Below are 19,275 nucleotides of genomic sequence, written 5' to 3'. Positions count from 1 at the left end.
ATGTGCTTTCCTTTTGGAGTCTGGCATATTTTTATGAGCTGGCCAAAGGATGACTATATGGCTAGGCAAAGGATGAGTATATGGATGACTCAAGACATAAACCCTGAACACCTACCTATGCTCAGAAGAGCTTCTCTGAAGACAATGCTTCACATGTGTTGACATAACTCATTGGTGAAAAAATTACACACATACTGTTTGACTCCATGGGGAAGAGGACTCTTGGAAGCCTGTGCCTGACTTCCTTCAGACTTTTGCCCCATATGGCTATTTCCTTCACTGATTTTGCTTTGTATTCTGTCACTGTAATGATCAAAGCTGTGGGTATGTCTCTCTCTGTGTTGAGTTCTCTGAGTCCCTCTAGTGGGTACAGTCTTGGGAACCCAAGAAACATTACCTCTTCTCTATTTATTTTTTCCCTTATTTATTCCCTCCTCTTACTAGTTTCATCTAGGAGCACATCCTTAATAAACTGTATGTGTCCTAATCCTGGACCTGGTTTATGCTTTGAGGAGGACTTATGAATACTTTGAATCAGTCAAAATATTAGTCTCAACTATAAGCTTTATAATTTTTCTAAGAATGTTCTGCTCCCCATCCTTTAACTCCTCATCCTACATATCTCTGTCCCCCTTCAGACTGTTATTCTTTAAAAAAAAGTTTATTCATTTTGAGAAAGAGACAGTGTGTGCACATGTGCCTGTGAGCATGTGTGAGCAGGGGAGAGGCAGACAGAGAAACTCAAGTAGCCTCCAAGTTGTCAGCACAAAGTCCAATGTGGGGCTCAATCTCACAACCTGTGAGATAATCACCTGAAATAAAATCAAGAGCTGGACACTTAACCAACTGAGCCCACCCAGGTGCCCCCCCTTTCTTATTTTAAAAAGAGAATGCACATGCAAGTAGGGGAAAGGGGAAGAGGGAAAGAGAGAATCTTAAGAAGATTCCATGCTCAACATGGAGTATGGAGCCTGATGCAGAGATCAATTCCACGACTCTGGGATCATGACCTGAGCCAAAATCAAGAATCAGACACTCAACCAACTGAACCATCCAGGTGCCCTCACACTGTTATTCTTAATAAACTTATATATGGACAAATGAATTCAATGTTTATACAATTAATAAACTGGGCACAAATTGTACTACAAGGCTTAAAATAAAACAGAGCAGTACCTCATCCCATCTCTCTCAACACAGAGTTTTGTCTTCCAGAGACAAGAATTTTCAATATTTTCCAGATATTTATTCCTGCATTTACCTCAAGGTATTGAAATAATAACCCTTATATTACTCTTAATACTGAACACATTGGAAAAAAGAGGTATGACATGAAGTACTTAGGAAATAAATAGTATTCAAGTCTTCCCTTCCCTCTACTCATATTTGGATACATATCTCATTCCAGAAGGAAGAAACTCAAGGTAAAAATTTCAGAAAGAGTAAGCAGTCACGTGACAAGTCATCATCTACCATCATTTATGGTAAGTTCTTTTGGCATTTCTGATGATATGCAGAAGTGTTCCAAAAGAGGTATAGAAACATACTGTAAAGACTTTCTTCAGTACTAATCTCTACATATTCTTAAATCACATGTCTTTTTTTGGCATTATCCAAACCCAGTCACTGTGCTTTGGTGCTGGCAGTCGTTGGGTAACAGAGTTGGGTCTTAGGCTCCACCAAACAATCCTTTACTTGGGGCACCTGGGTGGCTCAGTCAGTTGAGTGTTTGACTTCAGCTCAGGTCGTGATTTCACGGCTCATGGCTTCGAGCCCTGCATCGGGCTCTGTGATGATTCTGTGTCTCCCGCTCTCTCTGCCCCTTCCCCACTCACACTCTGCCTCTCTCTTAGTCAAAAACAAACATTAAAAAATTTTTAAAAATCCTTTTCTCATTTTACTACAGTAGTTCATAAACCTCATTGCACATCAGAACAATCTAGAGAGCTTCATAAAAATGCAGCTTTCTTTCTAAAAATAAGAGGCAGGGACACACCTAGGTGGCTCAGTCAGATGAGTGTCTGATTCTTGATTTTGGCTCAGGTTATGATCCCAGAGTCAGGAGATTAAGCCTCATCTTGGGCTCTGGACTAGCATGGAGAATCCTTAAAATTCTCTCTCTCTCTCTCTCTCTCTCTCTCTCTCTCTATATATATATATATATATATCCCTCCCCCCAACCCCCTACCCTCACTGTTTCCCCCATTTGTGTGGTCTCTTTCTATAAAATAAAAAAAATTCAGCTTTCTGGCACTTCCCTCCACAGACTGTAATTCACTGGGTCTGTAGAGAAGAAGACACAGGAATCTGATTTTATATTATACTTAAGGGGATTCTGATACTGGAAGATCTAGAACACTCTGAAAAAAATGGGTCTAGAATCTCACAGGGTAAATGAAAAAACTATTTGCATAAAATGAATACATACACAGGTCCATATATCTTATATCCATTTATATAAACTGATAAATATCTAATGTTACTCATGTAGTACTACCATTTGTACATGAAACATTTGTTGGAAGACGTTTTTAATAACCCAAGAGGTTTTAATCATAACAGCATGATATAAAAATGTGTTCCAGTCAAAACATTTGTTGTTAATGACATTTAAAGTCAGTTGGTTTTAAAATAGAGAGATTAAAGTTTATTAATATAATAATTACATAATTCATTTATTTAAATTTTGACATGCTTTACCCAATGGAAGAGGAAGAAGTTGAGCCAGAGACATAGTGTTTCAAGAACAGCATAATACTGGGTGAGGCAAGATGGCGGAGAAGTAGGAAGCTCCGTACATTTCACTCACCCCCATCTCTCAAACAGAGAAGGCCTGAAGCCATAGGACACTGAACCGCAGGAGTCTGGGAAGAAAAGAGACAGAGTCCACTAAGAAGACAACCTCACAGGGCTACCTCAAGAAACAAGCCAAAGTACACATGGTGGAGAGTCCCAAATACCACTATGAGTAGGTAAATAAAATAACCAAAGTTTCAACAAGAAAGACCAAGAGACATCATTAAAAGAACACTTCCTGAACAGACAGGCCCTGAACAGTCAATGAGCCTTCTTTAATATAGCAGTACTCGCAGGTGCAGAGTGCATAACAAGCTTTTAAAATTAACAGAAGAAAGAAAGCTAGCCAAAATGATGAAATGGAAGAACCCTTCTCTAAAGGAATTCCAGGAAGAACTGACAGCTAAAGAACTGCTCAAAAGAGATATAAGCAGCAAAACTGAAGAAGAATTGAGAACAATAGTCATAAAATTAATCACTGGGCTTGAAAAAGGCATGGAAGATATCAGAAAAGCTATTGCTACAAAGACTACGGAGCTTAAGAATAGTTGTGATGAATTACAAAATGATATGAATGTGGTGCATGATAAAATGGAGGTGTCCAATCCAATGCACGGATTGAAGAGGCAGAGAGGAAAATAGGGGAATTAGAAGACACGATTACAGAAAAAGAGAGTTAAACTGATCCAGGAGAATGAAAGGAGAATTCAAGAACTGAGTGATACAATCAAACGGAATATCCATATTATAGGAATTCCAGAAGAGGAAGAGAGACGGAAAGGCACTGAAGGAGTACTTGAACAAATAGCTGAGAACTTCCTCAATCTGGGGAAGGAAACAGATATTGAAATCCAAGAGGCACAGAGAACTCCCTCCCCTCAGACATAACTTGAGTTGATCTTCTGCACGACACATTATAGTGAAACTGGAAAAATATAAGGAGAAAGAGAATTCTGAAAGCAGCTAGGGATAAAAGGGCCCTAACATACAAAGGGAAACCTATCAGAGTGGTTACAGACCTATCTACGGAAACCTGGCAGGCCAGAAAGGAATGGCAGGAGATCTTCAATGTGATGAACAGAAAAAATAGGCAGCCAAAAATCCTCTATCCAGGAAGCCTGTCATTCAGAATAGACGGAGAGATAAAGGTCTTCTCAAATAAATAAAAATTGAAAGAACTCATCACCATTAAGCCAGTCCTACAAGAAATCCTGAGGGGGACTCTACGAGGGAAATATTGCAGGGAACACAGGTACCAGAGACACCACCACAAGCATGAATCCTACAAAGAGCACAATGACTCTAAACCCATATTTTTCAATAATAACACTGAATGTAAATGGGCTGAATGCTCCAATCAAAAGACACAGGGTAGCAGAATGGATAAAAAACCAAAATCCATCTATTTGCTGTTTATAAGAGACTCATTTTAGACCTGAGGACACCTTCAGATTAAAAGTAAGGGGAAGGAGAAATATCTATCATGCTAATGGAAGACAAAAGAAAGCTGGAGTGGCCATACTTATATCAGACAAACTGGACTTTAAAGTAAAGACAGGAACAAGGGATGAAGAAGGGCATTATATAATAATTACAGAATTTATCCATCAGGAAGAGCTAACAATTATAAATGTCTATGCACCGAATACGGCAGCACCCAAATACATAAAACAATTAATCACAAACAGAAACAAACTTATGGACAAGAATGTGCGAATCGCAGAGGACTTTAACACTCCACTTACAGCAATGGAAAGATCAACTAGAAATCAATTGAAAATCACTAGAGAAACAATGGACTTGAATGACACACTGTAACAAATGGATTTGACAGATAAATTTAGAACTCTACATCCTGAGGCTACAGAATTCACTTTCTTAAGTGCACATGGCACATTCTCCAAGATAGATCACATACTGGGTCATAAAGCAGCCCTCAATGAATATAAAAGAACCAAGATCATACCATGTACACTTTAGGATCACAATGTTATGAAACTTGAAATCAACCACAGGGAGAAGTCTGGAAATTCTCCAAAAACGTGAAGGTTAAAGAACACCCTACTAAAGAATGAATGGGCCAATCAGGCAATTAGAGAAGAAATTTAAAAATATATGGAAACAAATGAAAATGAAAACACAACAATCTAAACTGTCTGGAATGTGGCAAAGGCAGTCCTAAGAGGAAACTGGCCTCTAGGCCTATTTCAAGAAACTAGAAAAAGTGCAAATACAAAATCTAACAGTGCACATAAAGGAACTAGAAGGACAGTAACAAGAGCACCCCAAACCCAGTAGGAGAATAGAAATAATAAAAATCAGAGCAGAAATAAACAATATAGAATCCAAGAAAACAGTTGAACAGATCAACAAAACCAAGAGTTGGCTTTTTGAAAAAATAAACAAAATTGATAAACCTCTAACCAGGCTTCTCAAAAAGAAAAGAGAGAGCACCCAAAAAGACAAAATCATGAATGAAAATGGATTTATTACAACCAATCCCTCAGAAATACAAGCGATTATCAGGGAATAGTATGAACGATTTTATGCCAACAAACTGGACAACTTAGAAGAAATTGACAAATTCCCAAACACACATGCACTACCAAAATTCATATGGGAAGAGATAAAAAATCTGAACAGACCTATAACTAGTGAAGAAATTGAATCAGGTATCAAAAATCTCCCAGTAAATAAGAGCCTTGGGCCAGATGGCTTCCCTGGGGAATTCTACTAGAAATTTAAATCAGAGTTAATATCCATTCTTAAGCTGTTCCAAAAAATAGAAATTGAAGCTGGACTCATGCTCCAAAGCCAGCATCACTTTGATTCCCAATCCGGAAAGAGATCCAGCAAAGAAAAGAGAACTACAGGCCAATATGCTTCATGAATACGAATGCAAAAATCCTCAGCAAGGTATTTGCAAATCGACTGCAACAGCACATAAAAAGAATTATCCACCATGATCAAGTGGGATTCATTCCTGGGTTATGGGGCTGGTTCAACATTCGCAAATAAATTAATGTGATACATCACATTAACAACAACAAAGAAAAGATGAAAACCACATGATCCTGTCGATAAGTGCAGAAAAGGCAATTGGCAAAATATAGCATCCTTTCTTAATAAAGACCCTAGAGAAAGTTGGGATAGAAGGAACTTACTAAAGCATCATAAAAGCCATTATGAGAAGACCTCAGCTAACATCATCCTCAATGGGGAAAAACTGAGAGCTTTCCCCCTGAGGTCAGGAACACGACAGGGATGTCCACTCTCACCACTATTGTTTAACATAGTGCTGGAAGTCCTAGCATCAGCCATCAGACAACAAAAGGAAATAAAAGGCATCAGAATGGGCAAAGAAGAAGTCAAACTTTCACTTTTCGTAGACGACATGATACTCTACATAGAAAACGCGACAGGCTCCACCAGAAGCCTACTAGAACTGATCCAAGAATTCAGCAAACTTGCAGGGTACAAAATCAACGTACAGAAATCAGTTGCATTTTTATACACCAACAATGAAGCAACAGAAAGAGAAATCAAGACACTGATCGCATTCACAATTGCACAAAAAATGATAAAATACCTAGGAATAAACCTAACCAAGGATATAAGAGATCTGTATGATGAAAACTATAGAAAACTTATGAAGGAAATTGAAGAAGACACAAAGAAATGGAAAAACATTCCATGCTCATGGCTTGGAAGAATAAATATAGTTAAAGTGTCATTACTACCCAAAGCAATCTACACATTCAATGGAATCCCAATCAAAACTGAACCAGCATTCTTCTCAAAGCTAGAACAAAGAATCCTATAATTGGTATGGAACCACAAAAGACCATGAATAGCCAAAGTAATATTGAAGAAGAAAACCAAAATGGGAGGCATCACCATCCCAGACTTTAGCCTCTACTACAAAGCTGTCATCATCAAGACAGTATGGTATTGGCACAAAAACAGACACACAGACCAATGGAATAGAATAGAGAACTCAGAAGTGGACCAACAAATGTATGGCCAATGAATCTTTGACAAAGTGGGAAAGAGTATCTAGTGGAAAAAAGACAGCCTCTTTAACAGATGGTGCTGGTAGAACTGGATAGCAACATGCAGAAGAATGAAACTAGATCACTTTCTCACACCATACACAAAAATAAACTCAAAATGGATAAAGGACCTGAGTGTGAGACAGGAAACCATCAAAACCCTAGAAGAGAAAGCAGGAAACAACCTTCTTGACCTCAACTGCAGCAATTCCTTACTTGACACATCCCCAAAGGCAAGGGAATCAAGAGCAAAAATGAACTATTGGGACCTCATCAAGATAAAAAGCTTATGCACGGCAAGGGAAAACAATCAATAAAACTAATAGGCAACCAATGGAATGGGGAAAGGTAGTTGCAAACGGCATACCAGATAAAAGGCTAGTATCCAAAATCTATAAGGAACTCACCAAGTTCCACACCTGAAAAACAAATAATCCACTGAAGAAATGGGCAGAAGACATGAACAGACACTTCTCCAAAGACGACATCCAGATGGCCAACAGACACGTGAAATGATGCTCAGCATCCCTCCTCATCAGGGAAATACAAATCAAAACCACACTAAGATACCACCTCATGCTGGTCAGAGTGGCTAAAATGAACAAATCAGGAGACTCTAGATGCTGGCGAGGATGTGGAGAAATGGGTACCCCCCTTCACTGTTGGTGGGAATGTAAACTGGTGCAATCCCTCTGGAACACAGTGTGGAGGTTCCTCAAAAAATGAACAATAGAACTCCCCTATGACCCAGCAATAGCACTACTGGGAATTTACCCAAGGAATATAGGAGTGCTGATGCATAGGAGCACATGTACCCCAATGTTCATAGCAGCACTCTCAACAATAGCCAAATCATGGAAAGAGCCTATGTGTCCATCAACGGATGAATGGATCAAGAAGATGTGGTTTATCTATACAATGGAATACTACTTGGCAATGAGAAAGAATGGAATCTGGCCATCTGTAGCAACATTGATGGAACTTGAGGGTGTTATGCTGAATGAAATAAGTCAGGCAGAGAAGGACAGATACCATATGTTTGCACATATAGGTGGATCAGGAGGAACTTAACAGAGGACGATGGAGGAGGAGAAGGGGAAAAAATAGTTGGGGAGAGAGAGGGAGACAAACCATGAGAGACTCTTAAGTACTGAAAACAAAATGAGGGCTGATACGGGTGGGGGAGAGGGGAAGGGGGGTGATGGGCTTGGAGGAGGGCACTTGTTGGGATGAATACTGGGTGTTATATGGAAACCAACTTGACAATAAATTATGAAAGAAAAATTTTAAAATAATAATAATTAAAAAAAAGAACAGCAAAATATACTTCAAGGGCCCTGGCTGGTCATTACTTTTTCTACTGTACCCTTAGGAGCTATGCAATGATGAATTCTACTGATTTACTTCAACAGAAATATTGGTTTTTGGTTCATGAAAATTTGAGTCAAGTATGAATGTGAGTCATAAATGTCAATGTGACTGGTTATATGTTAACAGCTAACGATGTGGACAGGAATGAGAAATGTAGCATAGAAGTTGTGGGTATTTTGAAACTGTTGAGGTTCTCCGTTTTATAAACTAATACCAATAACAAAATACAAAACTGTGGCTTTGAAATTCTGATATCTGAAACAGAGCACATAGTAACGAAATATGGATGGCACCACTTTTTTTCAATATAGGGGAGTGATATGTGGAAACAATATTAGGCTTACAGTCTCCATAAGTAATCAATATGACAAGGGATCTTCTTATACAGGAATAACAGAAAAACATTCCATGCTAATGGTTTGGAAGAACAAATACCGTTAAAATGTCAATACTACCCAAACCAATATACATATTCGATGCAATCCCTATCAAAATAACACCAGTATTCTTCGCAGAGCTAGAGCAAACAATCCTGAAATTTGTATGGAACCACAAAAGACCCCAAATAGTCAAAGCAATTCTGAAGAGGACCGAAACAGGAGGCATCACAATCCCGGACTTCAAGCTATTACAAAGCTGTAATCACCAAGACAGTATGGTATTGGCACCAAAAGAGACACATAAATCAATGGAATAGAATAGGGAACCCCAAAATGGACCCACAAATGTATGGCCAACTAATTTTTGACAAAGCAGAAAAGAATATCCAGTGGAAAAAAGACAGTCTCTTCGGCAAATGGTGTTAGGAAAATTGGACAGAGACATGCCGAAGAATGAACCTGGATGACGATCTTCCACCATACACAAAAATAAACTCAAAATGGTTAAAAGATCTAAATGTAAGACAGGAAGCCATCAAAATCCTACAGAGGAAAACAGGCAACAACCTCTTTGACCTTGGCCAGAGCAACTTCTTACTTCACATGTTTCCAAAGGCATGAACTATTGGGAGTTCATCAAGATAAAAAGCTTCTGCACAGTGAAGGAAACAATCACCAAAACTAAAAGGCAACCAACATAATGGGAGAAGATATTTGTAAATGACACATCAGATTTTGGTTAGTATCCAAAGTCTATACAGAACTTATTGGACTCAGCATCCAAATAACAAATAATCCAGTGAAATTTTCCAAAGAACACATCCAGATGGCTAACACACACATTAAAAAATTGCTCAACATCACTCATCATCAGGGAAATACAAATCAAAACCACACTGAGATATTACCTCCCACCTGTCAGAATGGCTAAAGTTGGCAACTCAGGCAATGATAGATGTCAGTGAGGATGTGGAGAAAGAGGGAACATTTTGTACTGGTGGTGGGAATACAAACTGGTGAAGCCACTCTGGAAAACAGTATGGAGATTCCTTAAAAAATTAAAAACAGAACTACCCTAAGACTCAGCAACTGCATTACTAGGTATTTATCTTAAGGATATCTTAAGCACTTAAGGAGTGCTGTTTCATAGGGGCACCTGTACCCCAATGTTTATAGCAGTGCTATCGACAGCAGCCAAAGTATGGAAAGAGCCCAAGTGTCCATTGACAGATGAAAAGATAAAGAACATATGGTGTACACACACACACACACACACACACACAGGAGTATTACTCGGTGATGAAAAAGAATGAACTCTTGCTATTTACAACAATGTAGATGAATCTAAAGTGTATTATGTTAAGTAAAATAAGTCAGTCAGAGAAACACAAATATCTTATTACTTCACTCATATGTGGAATTTAAGACACAAAACAGATGAACATAATGGAAGGGAAGCAAAAATAATATAAAAACAGGAAGGGGAACAAGACATAAAAGACTCTTAAATACAGAAAACAAACTGAGTGTTGCTAGAGGGGCTTGGGGTGAGGGGGTGGCCTAAATAGGCAAGGGGCATTAAGGAGAATGCTTCCTGGGATGAGCACTGGGTGTTATATGGAACCACTAATTCTATTCCTGAAATCATTATTACACTACATGTCAACTAACTTGGAAGTAAATTTTAGAAAATAATTAAAAGAAGTTAAACAACAAAAAATAAGACAACGGATCTTCTTTTCCACTTTCAGCCTAACAGTCTTGCTTTGTTATATCTCTAACCAACCAATCTGCTGTTGTACCAGCCAAGACTACCAAAAGTACTCTTGCCACACCCAATTTATACCTTTAAATAAAACATGCAAATTTCACAAAAACTGAAATAGGGCAGATTTTGTTTTTTATTACAGGCCCAACAAACTGTAGGAACTCCCTTCCAACCTCAAATGTCACCATCAGACCTTTGGAGTAGTTTCTGTATTTGTGCTGAGAGATTGGGAATTGCTTCTCTGATGATTAAATTATGAGTGGTATTTTTTTTCTATTACACATCAAGTGTTTACCTTTTTCTGTAAAGTCTGTCTTCTGAGTTCTCTTTCATCTCATATTTCTGTTTACGACCTCTGTCTGTCAGAGAATAGAATCTATGTAAAATTCCTCCTGAGTGCTCTCAAAACCCCTCCCCAATCCTGCTCTTTGGAAGACAAGTGGAAAGATGAACAATAACCAGCAGCAAATCCTAATGACCTTTGGAAGCCTGGACAAAGAATATGTAAGAGGAAAAAAATAGAGACTTTCAAAGCTTTGAGGTCATTAAGAAAGTTGTGAAATTTGTGAGGAATGTGGGGGGAAAAAGGCCTTTTTATTATTGCTAACATTCACAGGCTCTAATTCTTCATTTCCCTAGTTGAGCTTTAACTTAATTATAAAACAAAATCTATAGCTGCAGCCAGGCCTAGAGGTAGAGTCTGTACAACTAATCAACTTCAATTCCCTGGGTTCAATTTAATTACAAAACAACATTTGGTGCAGCTGCTAAACACTTACCAGGTGACCACATGATAATACTGGAGTAGCATTTACAAGTCTCCAGCTTCTACTGTTCTATCAGCCCAATTAGATTTCAGCAATATATAAACTTGAGCAGCCTGTAGGATTTATAATAATAAATAATTTTCTTGATTTTCTACATTATAGTTGAGAGAGTTAAAATACTAACTGCACCACAACAAATTCATGTCAGCAAGTAAAATTTAATAATGAAATAAATGTCCTGACAAAAGACAGTAGTAACAAATTGAATGTCAATAGTATGCTTCTGTTCCTTAATTCATTTTTTTGGGGGAGGGAAGAGAGGCAAAGTGAAATCAATATATATATATGTGTGTGTGTGTGTATATATATATATGTGTGGTGTGTATATATATATATATACCATATATATATATACACCATATATATACACCATATATATATATATACACCATATATATATATACACCATATATATATACACACCATATATATATATATACACACCATATATATATATATACACACCATATATATATATATACACCATATATATATATATACACCATATATATATATATACTGTGAGCTACCAATGTGCTATTTTTTTATATTGAAAAAAAGTACATTACTTTTTTTCCAGTATAATTGGACATACATAACTCCTTCCTCTGCTTGTTTTTTAGTGTCCCATAAGACAATTTACGGGGTGATTACTTGTGTTGCAAAATATTTACCTGACAAAATTAAAATTAACCACTGATATGTTTACAACAGCCAGTTACTCTACTATAATTAAAATATACTGAATTCATACAAACATCCAGGAAGATGACTGCAATAAGTGAGATCTGATTTTTCATTAGATAATATTTAGGCAGAAATGCCATGCACAATTAACTTTTTATCTTGATGTTTTTGTCACCTTAGTTCACTCAACTACACGTTTTACAACGTGTGGGATCATAGTTCCTCCCAAGGTCTATAGAAGGATAAGAAAAATTATTTGAATTCAGTGGGAAAAAATAAGCAGTATCAGTAAGGGAGTTACCAGTGATACTGAAATAAATATGACCCTTACTCTTTTTAAAGCAACTCAGAAAGAAGTTAATACAAATTGCCATCTAATCCAAATAAGGATCTGAAGTTGGTGGATAAGTGCAACAGAGAGCCTTTCCTTTGCTTCTTCTTCCCATTAGATGTCAATCTCCTTTTCTTTCCCTTAGAGTGGAACTGGGTAAAAGCTAAAGAGAGGATGTATCATAGGTAATTATATCTATGAAAGGCAGAACATCTAGAAAAAAAAAGCAGAATACATAAGATGCATCACTAAATATCTGCAGCAATAATCCACTTCCTCACATTTCAACCTCAAGTGCTGGTTTGGATTTTACCTAAGGCTGTCCCGCATGACCACTCTGGACCCTGGGCAATGACAACGCTATATGTGTCAAAGTCGAAAGGCTAATTCTCAGAACTAGCAGTGTCTGTCAGTGTCTCACCCCGGAGAGTATCCTTCTCTACGGAACAGTGACTGAGTCACAGGAGGAAACCATTCTGCTTGCTGGAAGAAAATAGGATGGAAGGAATTATGACGGTTACCAGATGTTCCAGTGCCCCTGAGGGGGTACCAGAACGTTTCCGCATGTGCTGTAAACAGCAGAAACTGTCAGATCATGGGGCCCTGGGGCTTGGTGCTCACGCTGCTCTAATGTGCGGAGTCACAGCATTTGAGAGTTGGAGGGACCCTTGGAGATGATTTTAGTCAAAGGTTTTAAACTACGGCGTGAGGAGTTCCAGGTTTCCTAAGTGTGACTCAGAGATTACTGAAGAGGAAGAGACTTCTCAATTCAAGTCAGCCAATTCTGAGAATCCTTTATTTACTTATCTACGGCAAATAAAAAATGTGACCTAGAAAAAGTTACCTTTTCATGCTATTTTTAAATTTTTTAAAATATTTATTTTTGAGCGAGTGTGAGAGAGCACACAACTAGAGAGAGAGGGAGACACAGAATTCCAAGCAGGCTGCATGCTCTGAGCTGTCAGCACAGAGGGCTGGAATTCATGAACCCTGAGATCATGACCTGAGCTGAAGTCAGACGCTTAACTGACTGAGCCACCCAGGTGCCCCTGTTTTAGAATGGCAATTAAATACTTTATTGTCTTGATGATGTTGTAATTCTTACTCGGCTAGTGGCTTCCAAATTTAAAAAATACCATTATTGTTCAAAGTACCTCATTACCACCATTAGAGAGAGAGACAGAGAGAGAGAGAAAGAGAGTGAGATATTAATTGAGAGATTGAGAGAAAAGGGAGAAAATAAAGCAAGGAAAGGAAAGAAAAGAAAAAGAAAGAAGGAGTTAAGTAAGGAAAGAAGGATGGAAGGAAAAAAAGGAGAAAGAGACAGAAGGGAAGATGGGAAGGAGGGAAAGAAAGAAAGAAGTAACAGCTATTTCTGTGTTTGTAAATGGAGCACATTATGATAAAGGGGTGTGAGATTTTAACATAAGGTAAGGTATATCTCCAGGGTTAAACAGACATTCATAAAAGCAGGGTAGATACATGTGCCTGACTCACCATCACTGTTGATGCACACGACCTCCTGAACTTGAGTGCCAGGACCACACTCCTTTCCATTGTCTGGTTCACAGTCTCCAAGCCTCACTGCTTTCCATTCATAGCAGGATGGCTCTTCACAGGGAATGGCTTCTAGTAAGTGAGGGCAGTTCCCAGTGCCACCAGAACCTCCAGTGGGCTCATTGGTAATACGCCGCTTCCTCAGCTTGAAACCTGAATTATTGGGGAAGGAAGATATTTATTGTTTCTGTCATGGTTGAGTATTTCAGAAGGCTGAATGAAAACCTGAGTAAAAGCTGGATGAGGGTAGAGGGTAGAAGTCAGACCTGCTTTAATCACTGGTGTATCCTCAAACTCTAACTTAATGTGAGCTCATTAATCATTTATTAAATGGATAAAAAAATGAAAGAACAGAATGGCCACAGAGGGAAAAGAAGCAAAGTCATACACCTATCATCTCCTTCATAGGATGGGAGAGAGGTAGAGAGGCAGAAATAGAGAGAGACGGAAAGACAGACACATAAATAGACAGAAAACACACACACACACATACACAGAATGGTTTTGGTTGATTTGGAAAGTCTGTTGCTATAAAATATTCAGAGAAACAATGAAATTTCAAATTGTTTGGACATATTCATGACCAAAGTGCTATTACTTTGAATTCTTCAATACTATCACATAATTAAATTTGAAAAGATACCTCTGAGAAGTTGCATGGTCCCAGATAAATTGTCTGTTTGACCCTCAGTTGATTTTAGAGCCTCTGGAAATATGAACTAGTGATATAAGGCATTGAGGCTCTAATGAGGAGTCTTCAGATTTGTGCCCTGTGGTTGAACGGCACCTAAGTGTTGTCCTTCTGGACAGTGCATACCAAAATAATGTCTGTTTATTGCTATGTAAACATATTAGAATCACTGGAAGACTGTCTTTGAAAGGAAACAAGAAAATGTATTCAACTACTAGATCATGTGAAAATTACCCGCTATGTCCACCACAAAGGAAACCACTGCATTTATTCTATTCCTCACTGATATATCATTTGCCTCATAAAAACAATAAAGCTTTTTTTTTCTTTTTTACCTTCAAAGTAATAAGGAGTTCTGTCTATTGAGGACGAGCTATGGATTAGGCATTGAAGTAAGTGGTTTATGTTTATTATCCCACTGATTCTTTAGAGAAAACTTGCGTAGCAGGTATTATATCCCTTTTAGAGATAAGTGGACAAAGATTTAGATAATTAACTTCAGTTTTAATGTTCTGGTACCAACATCAGAGTAGGTTTATTTATCTTTTGCAATCAATACTCTTTAGCCATTCTGGAAAATATCACAAATGAATAATCACAAGTAACAGGGAGGAGCATTTTAAAATAATTCACATTTGATTCAACTGATGGGAGTTTTAAGCGTGTCATGTTAATAGGACATACCTTTTTTGCCTTGCTGGTCATTACAGTTTTCATAAGTACAAGGTCCCCAAGCTGACCAAGGTGACACCTCACATTCAATAGGACAGGGAATGTGGCACAGCTGTGTAGTATTAGGGACAGGGCCGGTGCATGATTTCAAGTCCACTGGTTTTGAGGCTGTTTGGAGAAAAATACAGAGATCTCTTAAGAATTAAACAAAGTGTTATGGTCAACAATATGATTTTTCTGTGTGTATATGGACAAAGACAAGTGCCACCAAGACATTATTCCACTGCTTCTTGGCTATATCCTAGAATAAAAGGAGAGGGAATGGTGGAGGCAGGAGTGGGGGGGGGGATGCAGTATAGTCCAAGGAAACTGGACTAGAATTCTTGGAGATTGGTCATCTCCAGCTTTCCCACTTATTAGCCATGTGATTAATAATGTCAAGTCTAACTTTCCTAATCAGTAAAATAATCCTTCAGGTTAATTTTATCTCTAAAATTCTATATTTAGATTCTAAGTAAGTGGTATCTGCTTTAGAGATACCAACACAGTGGGAGAAGGTCAACGGCAATAATATACACGGGAAAAGTATCCGCCGCATAGCTTCTGCTGGAACAGTCTCCTTTTCATTTTGATCTCCAAAGGGCTAACTAGTAGATGTAATAAAGAGCTTATGCCACCAATGGGGTGGCTCTCTCCACCTCACCAGATACTTTTCAGAACGTTTACAGTATGCATTATTTACATATGTGATCCAAATCTCAGAATTGTTAAGGCAACTAATTTATTATTCACCACATCTGTTCATAAGTTGACCCATGAACCCATCTACTTTTGTTTACCCTTGCTTCTCTTCTATTTTGATGCCTGGAGTTTGGCTATTTTGTATAGGACACATGTTGACAGTTAATGTCAACATGTGTCCATAGTTCTGGTTAAAAATGACTAAGAAAGAAATATATTTGAAGCTATATGGACAGCAGAAGAAAATCAACTTAAGCAGTATATAATATACAGCTGTAGTTGCTTTTGTGGTATAAATTTTGAGAAGTAAATGTCTTAGACATTCCCTTCAATAAAAGCTAGCTGCTGTTTATGTCTGCTAATTTGAATGCCCACCCTTTCATAAAGGACTGAAATAAGGGAGGTCTAGAGAATTCTCATTCTCTTTATGTAAAGAACTATCAAATTCCAAACACATGGGTTATATTTAGAAGCTCATAGAAAAATTAAGATATTTCAAAATTTATTATTCTAACTCTTAAATAAACGTACTAAATATATTTGCATGTAGTTTAAACTCTAAGGCAAACTGTAGGCATTATACATTCCTTAACTTTCTACAAGTACAAACATACATGATCATAAATGCTACCTGAAGGCTATTATATTAACTCCTCTTTCTAAAATAGTGTTTCAGGGGTACCTGGGTGGCTCAGTCAGTTAAGCGTCCTACTTTGGCTCAGGTCATGATCTCGCCATTTGTGATTTCAAGCCCTGCATCGGGCTCCGTGCTGACAGCTCAGAGCCTGGAGCCTGTTTCAGATTCTGTGTCTCCCTCTCTCTCTGCTTCTCCCCTGCGCATGCTCATGCTCTGTCTCTCAATAACAACAAAAATGTTTTAAAAATGTTTAAAAAATAGTTTTTCAGTTCTGAAAATTATTCTGTATTTTAATTTTTCTTTTTCCTCTTAGGAGCACTGAAATTCTCTCTCTCTCCTCTCTCCTTTCACTCCTCCCGGAGCCCACCCACTTCAGTGAAAATAAATGACTGGGGCACTCCTAATTTGCTTAGTATGGAGCACCATGAACATTCTTGCTGAAGTTTATCAGAATTATTGCTGTTACATCAGCCAAAGCAAAAATGATTACTCTTATTGGTTTCCAACAGTGAAAGTATATGGCACACTAATGACAGAAATTACAGAAATAAATGCTTCACTTCTTTGCATATAAAAAAATAACTTAGAAAAATAAAAAGAATAAAAAAAATAACTTGATGTCAATGATATATATTTCACATAAAATGAAAAAAGATTTAATATCCCTACAGGCTTAAGAGTCTTGATGGTTAATTTTTTATGTCACCTTGTCTGGAGAAAGGGATATCCACAAAGCTGGTAAAACATTATTTCTAGGTGTGTCTGTGAGGATGTTTGTGAAAGAGACTAGCATTTGAATAAGTACACTAAGTGAAGAAGACAGCCCTAACCAATGTGGGTAGGGCATTATTCAATCCACTGAAAGCCCCAATAGAATAAAAAGGTGGACAAGGGTAAAGTAACTTTCTTTCTTTCTGAGGTGTGGAATTCATCTTTCTCTGCTCTTGGACATCAGAGTTCCTGGTCCTGGAAAACCAGGAATTATACCAGTGACTTCATGCCCATAACTGTGGGAGCCATTTCCTATAATAAATCTCCTCTTATATATCGATACATATATTCGTTGGTCTGTTTCTCTAGAGAACCTTGACTAATACAAGGCTACAGTATGTACAAAACTGCTGTAACTGCAAATTACATAAGCAATTTGTTCACTTGTGGAATCCTTCAGACTATCATTTAAATTAGCAACTGAATAGCAATTAAATTACCTGCAAAGTCTCCATTTTTTTTCTTTCAATTGAAAAGTAACTTTAGAATTTAGTGTTATTATATTGTTTTGAAAATTATGGTTACTACAAAGGGAAGTCTACTTTTTGCAGAGGCTTCCTTAACTATGCAATTGTGAGGACTATTAGAGCCTGAAGAAGTATAGTTTATATATAAGGTTGAAAATTTTAGAAAGGAAACAGGTTTTATCAAGAAAACAGTATAACACATTATGTTTCCATTACCTGGTCATTTTTTAAAATTCTAGCTTTTGGTGTATGTTAAATGAATAAAATAGAATAATCAGTCATAAGAATGTTCTTGGGCTGTTAAAAGAGAAATATGATGAATAAAGCCTTCAGAAAGATTACTTAAAGCAAAATACTCTTCAGATCTATTAAGCTAACCAAGTCTATACTGAGAAAAAGTTATTGAAAAATAACCTCAATTTTATAGATACCTTTATAAATATAAATATTTATACATATACCACATGGTTCACATTTAGAAGCTCATAGAGAAATTAAGATACTTTAAACCTGTATAAATGTAAATAAATATATTAACATGTATATATATTTCTTGTGTATATGATTCTATTCCTTTAGTGATTTTCATTACAGTTTTTTTTTTGGGGGGTAGAGTATATATTACTATTAATCACAGATACTAGCTGAACTCCTAAACCTGTAAGCCAATTCTATTTTTGCCCATGAATTGTTTGGAATCAATGTGATTCAATAAATGAAGTAAAGAACGGACAGATGCAGGAGAATGTACTAGACTCTGTTTAATCTATGAGATATAAATCCTATAGTTCTGTATTACATAACTCAGTGTTTACTGCTCATCCCATATTCTCAAATATTGAGATTTGAATTCCTTACAATGGTTCAGTCATTACTCATATAATTTTATCACTTAAAATATCGTTCATTCAGTCTAAGTTTCAAAGAAACTTTATTCATTTTTTAAAATGTGTCTTACTGCTGGGGCAGTAACTCAGCCAGTTAAGCGTCCAACTTCAGCTCAGGTCATGATCTTGCAGTTCATTAGTTGGAGCCCTGTGTAGGGTTCTGTGCTGATAGGTCAGAGCCTGGAGCAGTCTTTGGATTCTGTGTCTTCCTCTCTCTGGCCTTCTCCTCTTTCTTTCTCTCTCTCTCTCTCTCTCTCTCTCTCTCTCTCAAAAATAAACATTTAAAAAGACTTTTAAAATGTCTTATTGTTGATCTCTTGAAATAAAGGGGACATTTCATTGTTTTCATATGATCTAAAGGGTATTCAATTATATGTACCTTGCATTCTTTGAGAGGTCATAAAAGAATATCCAAACTTTTCTGGACTTAATAAAACAAAACAAAACAAAATGAGACCAGTGTATTTTTATTGGTCTGAAATGTTTTGTATTTTTATCTTTAGCGCATTACAATGGAAAGAATATGATAGAAAGTAAATTTAAGGTATTTATTTTCAACAATGGACCCAATGAACTATTCTGAAGATACATCCACTGTATAACACTTAAGAATAGTAAATATGATTTAAAATTTTTTTAA

The 19,275-nt window shown here is 37.1% G+C and overlaps 1 protein-coding gene across 1 annotated transcript in view; it reads right to left on the bottom strand.

Moving 5' to 3' along the window:
* The window catches only part of THSD7A (thrombospondin type 1 domain containing 7A), a 431,097-nt gene that overhangs the window by 154,576 nt on the left and 257,246 nt on the right, over positions 1-19,275 (bottom strand). Inside the window, exons 5-6 of the mRNA XM_039216623.1 lie at positions 15,145-15,300; positions 13,710-13,922 (exon numbers count right to left, since the gene is read on the bottom strand). Coding sequence (XP_039072554.1) covers positions 13,710-13,922; positions 15,145-15,300 — 369 coding nt within the window. The remainder of the gene's footprint in view (positions 1-13,709; positions 13,923-15,144; positions 15,301-19,275) is intronic.

Source organism: Hyaena hyaena, unplaced genomic scaffold, assembly GCF_003009895.1.
Source record: "Hyaena hyaena isolate Hyena2069 unplaced genomic scaffold, ASM300989v1 scaffold_646, whole genome shotgun sequence".
Classification (NCBI taxonomy): domain Eukaryota; kingdom Metazoa; phylum Chordata; class Mammalia; order Carnivora; family Hyaenidae; genus Hyaena; species Hyaena hyaena.
Note: the sequence above shows the minus strand (reverse complement) of the source record. Positions and strands in the feature narration are given on the sequence as shown.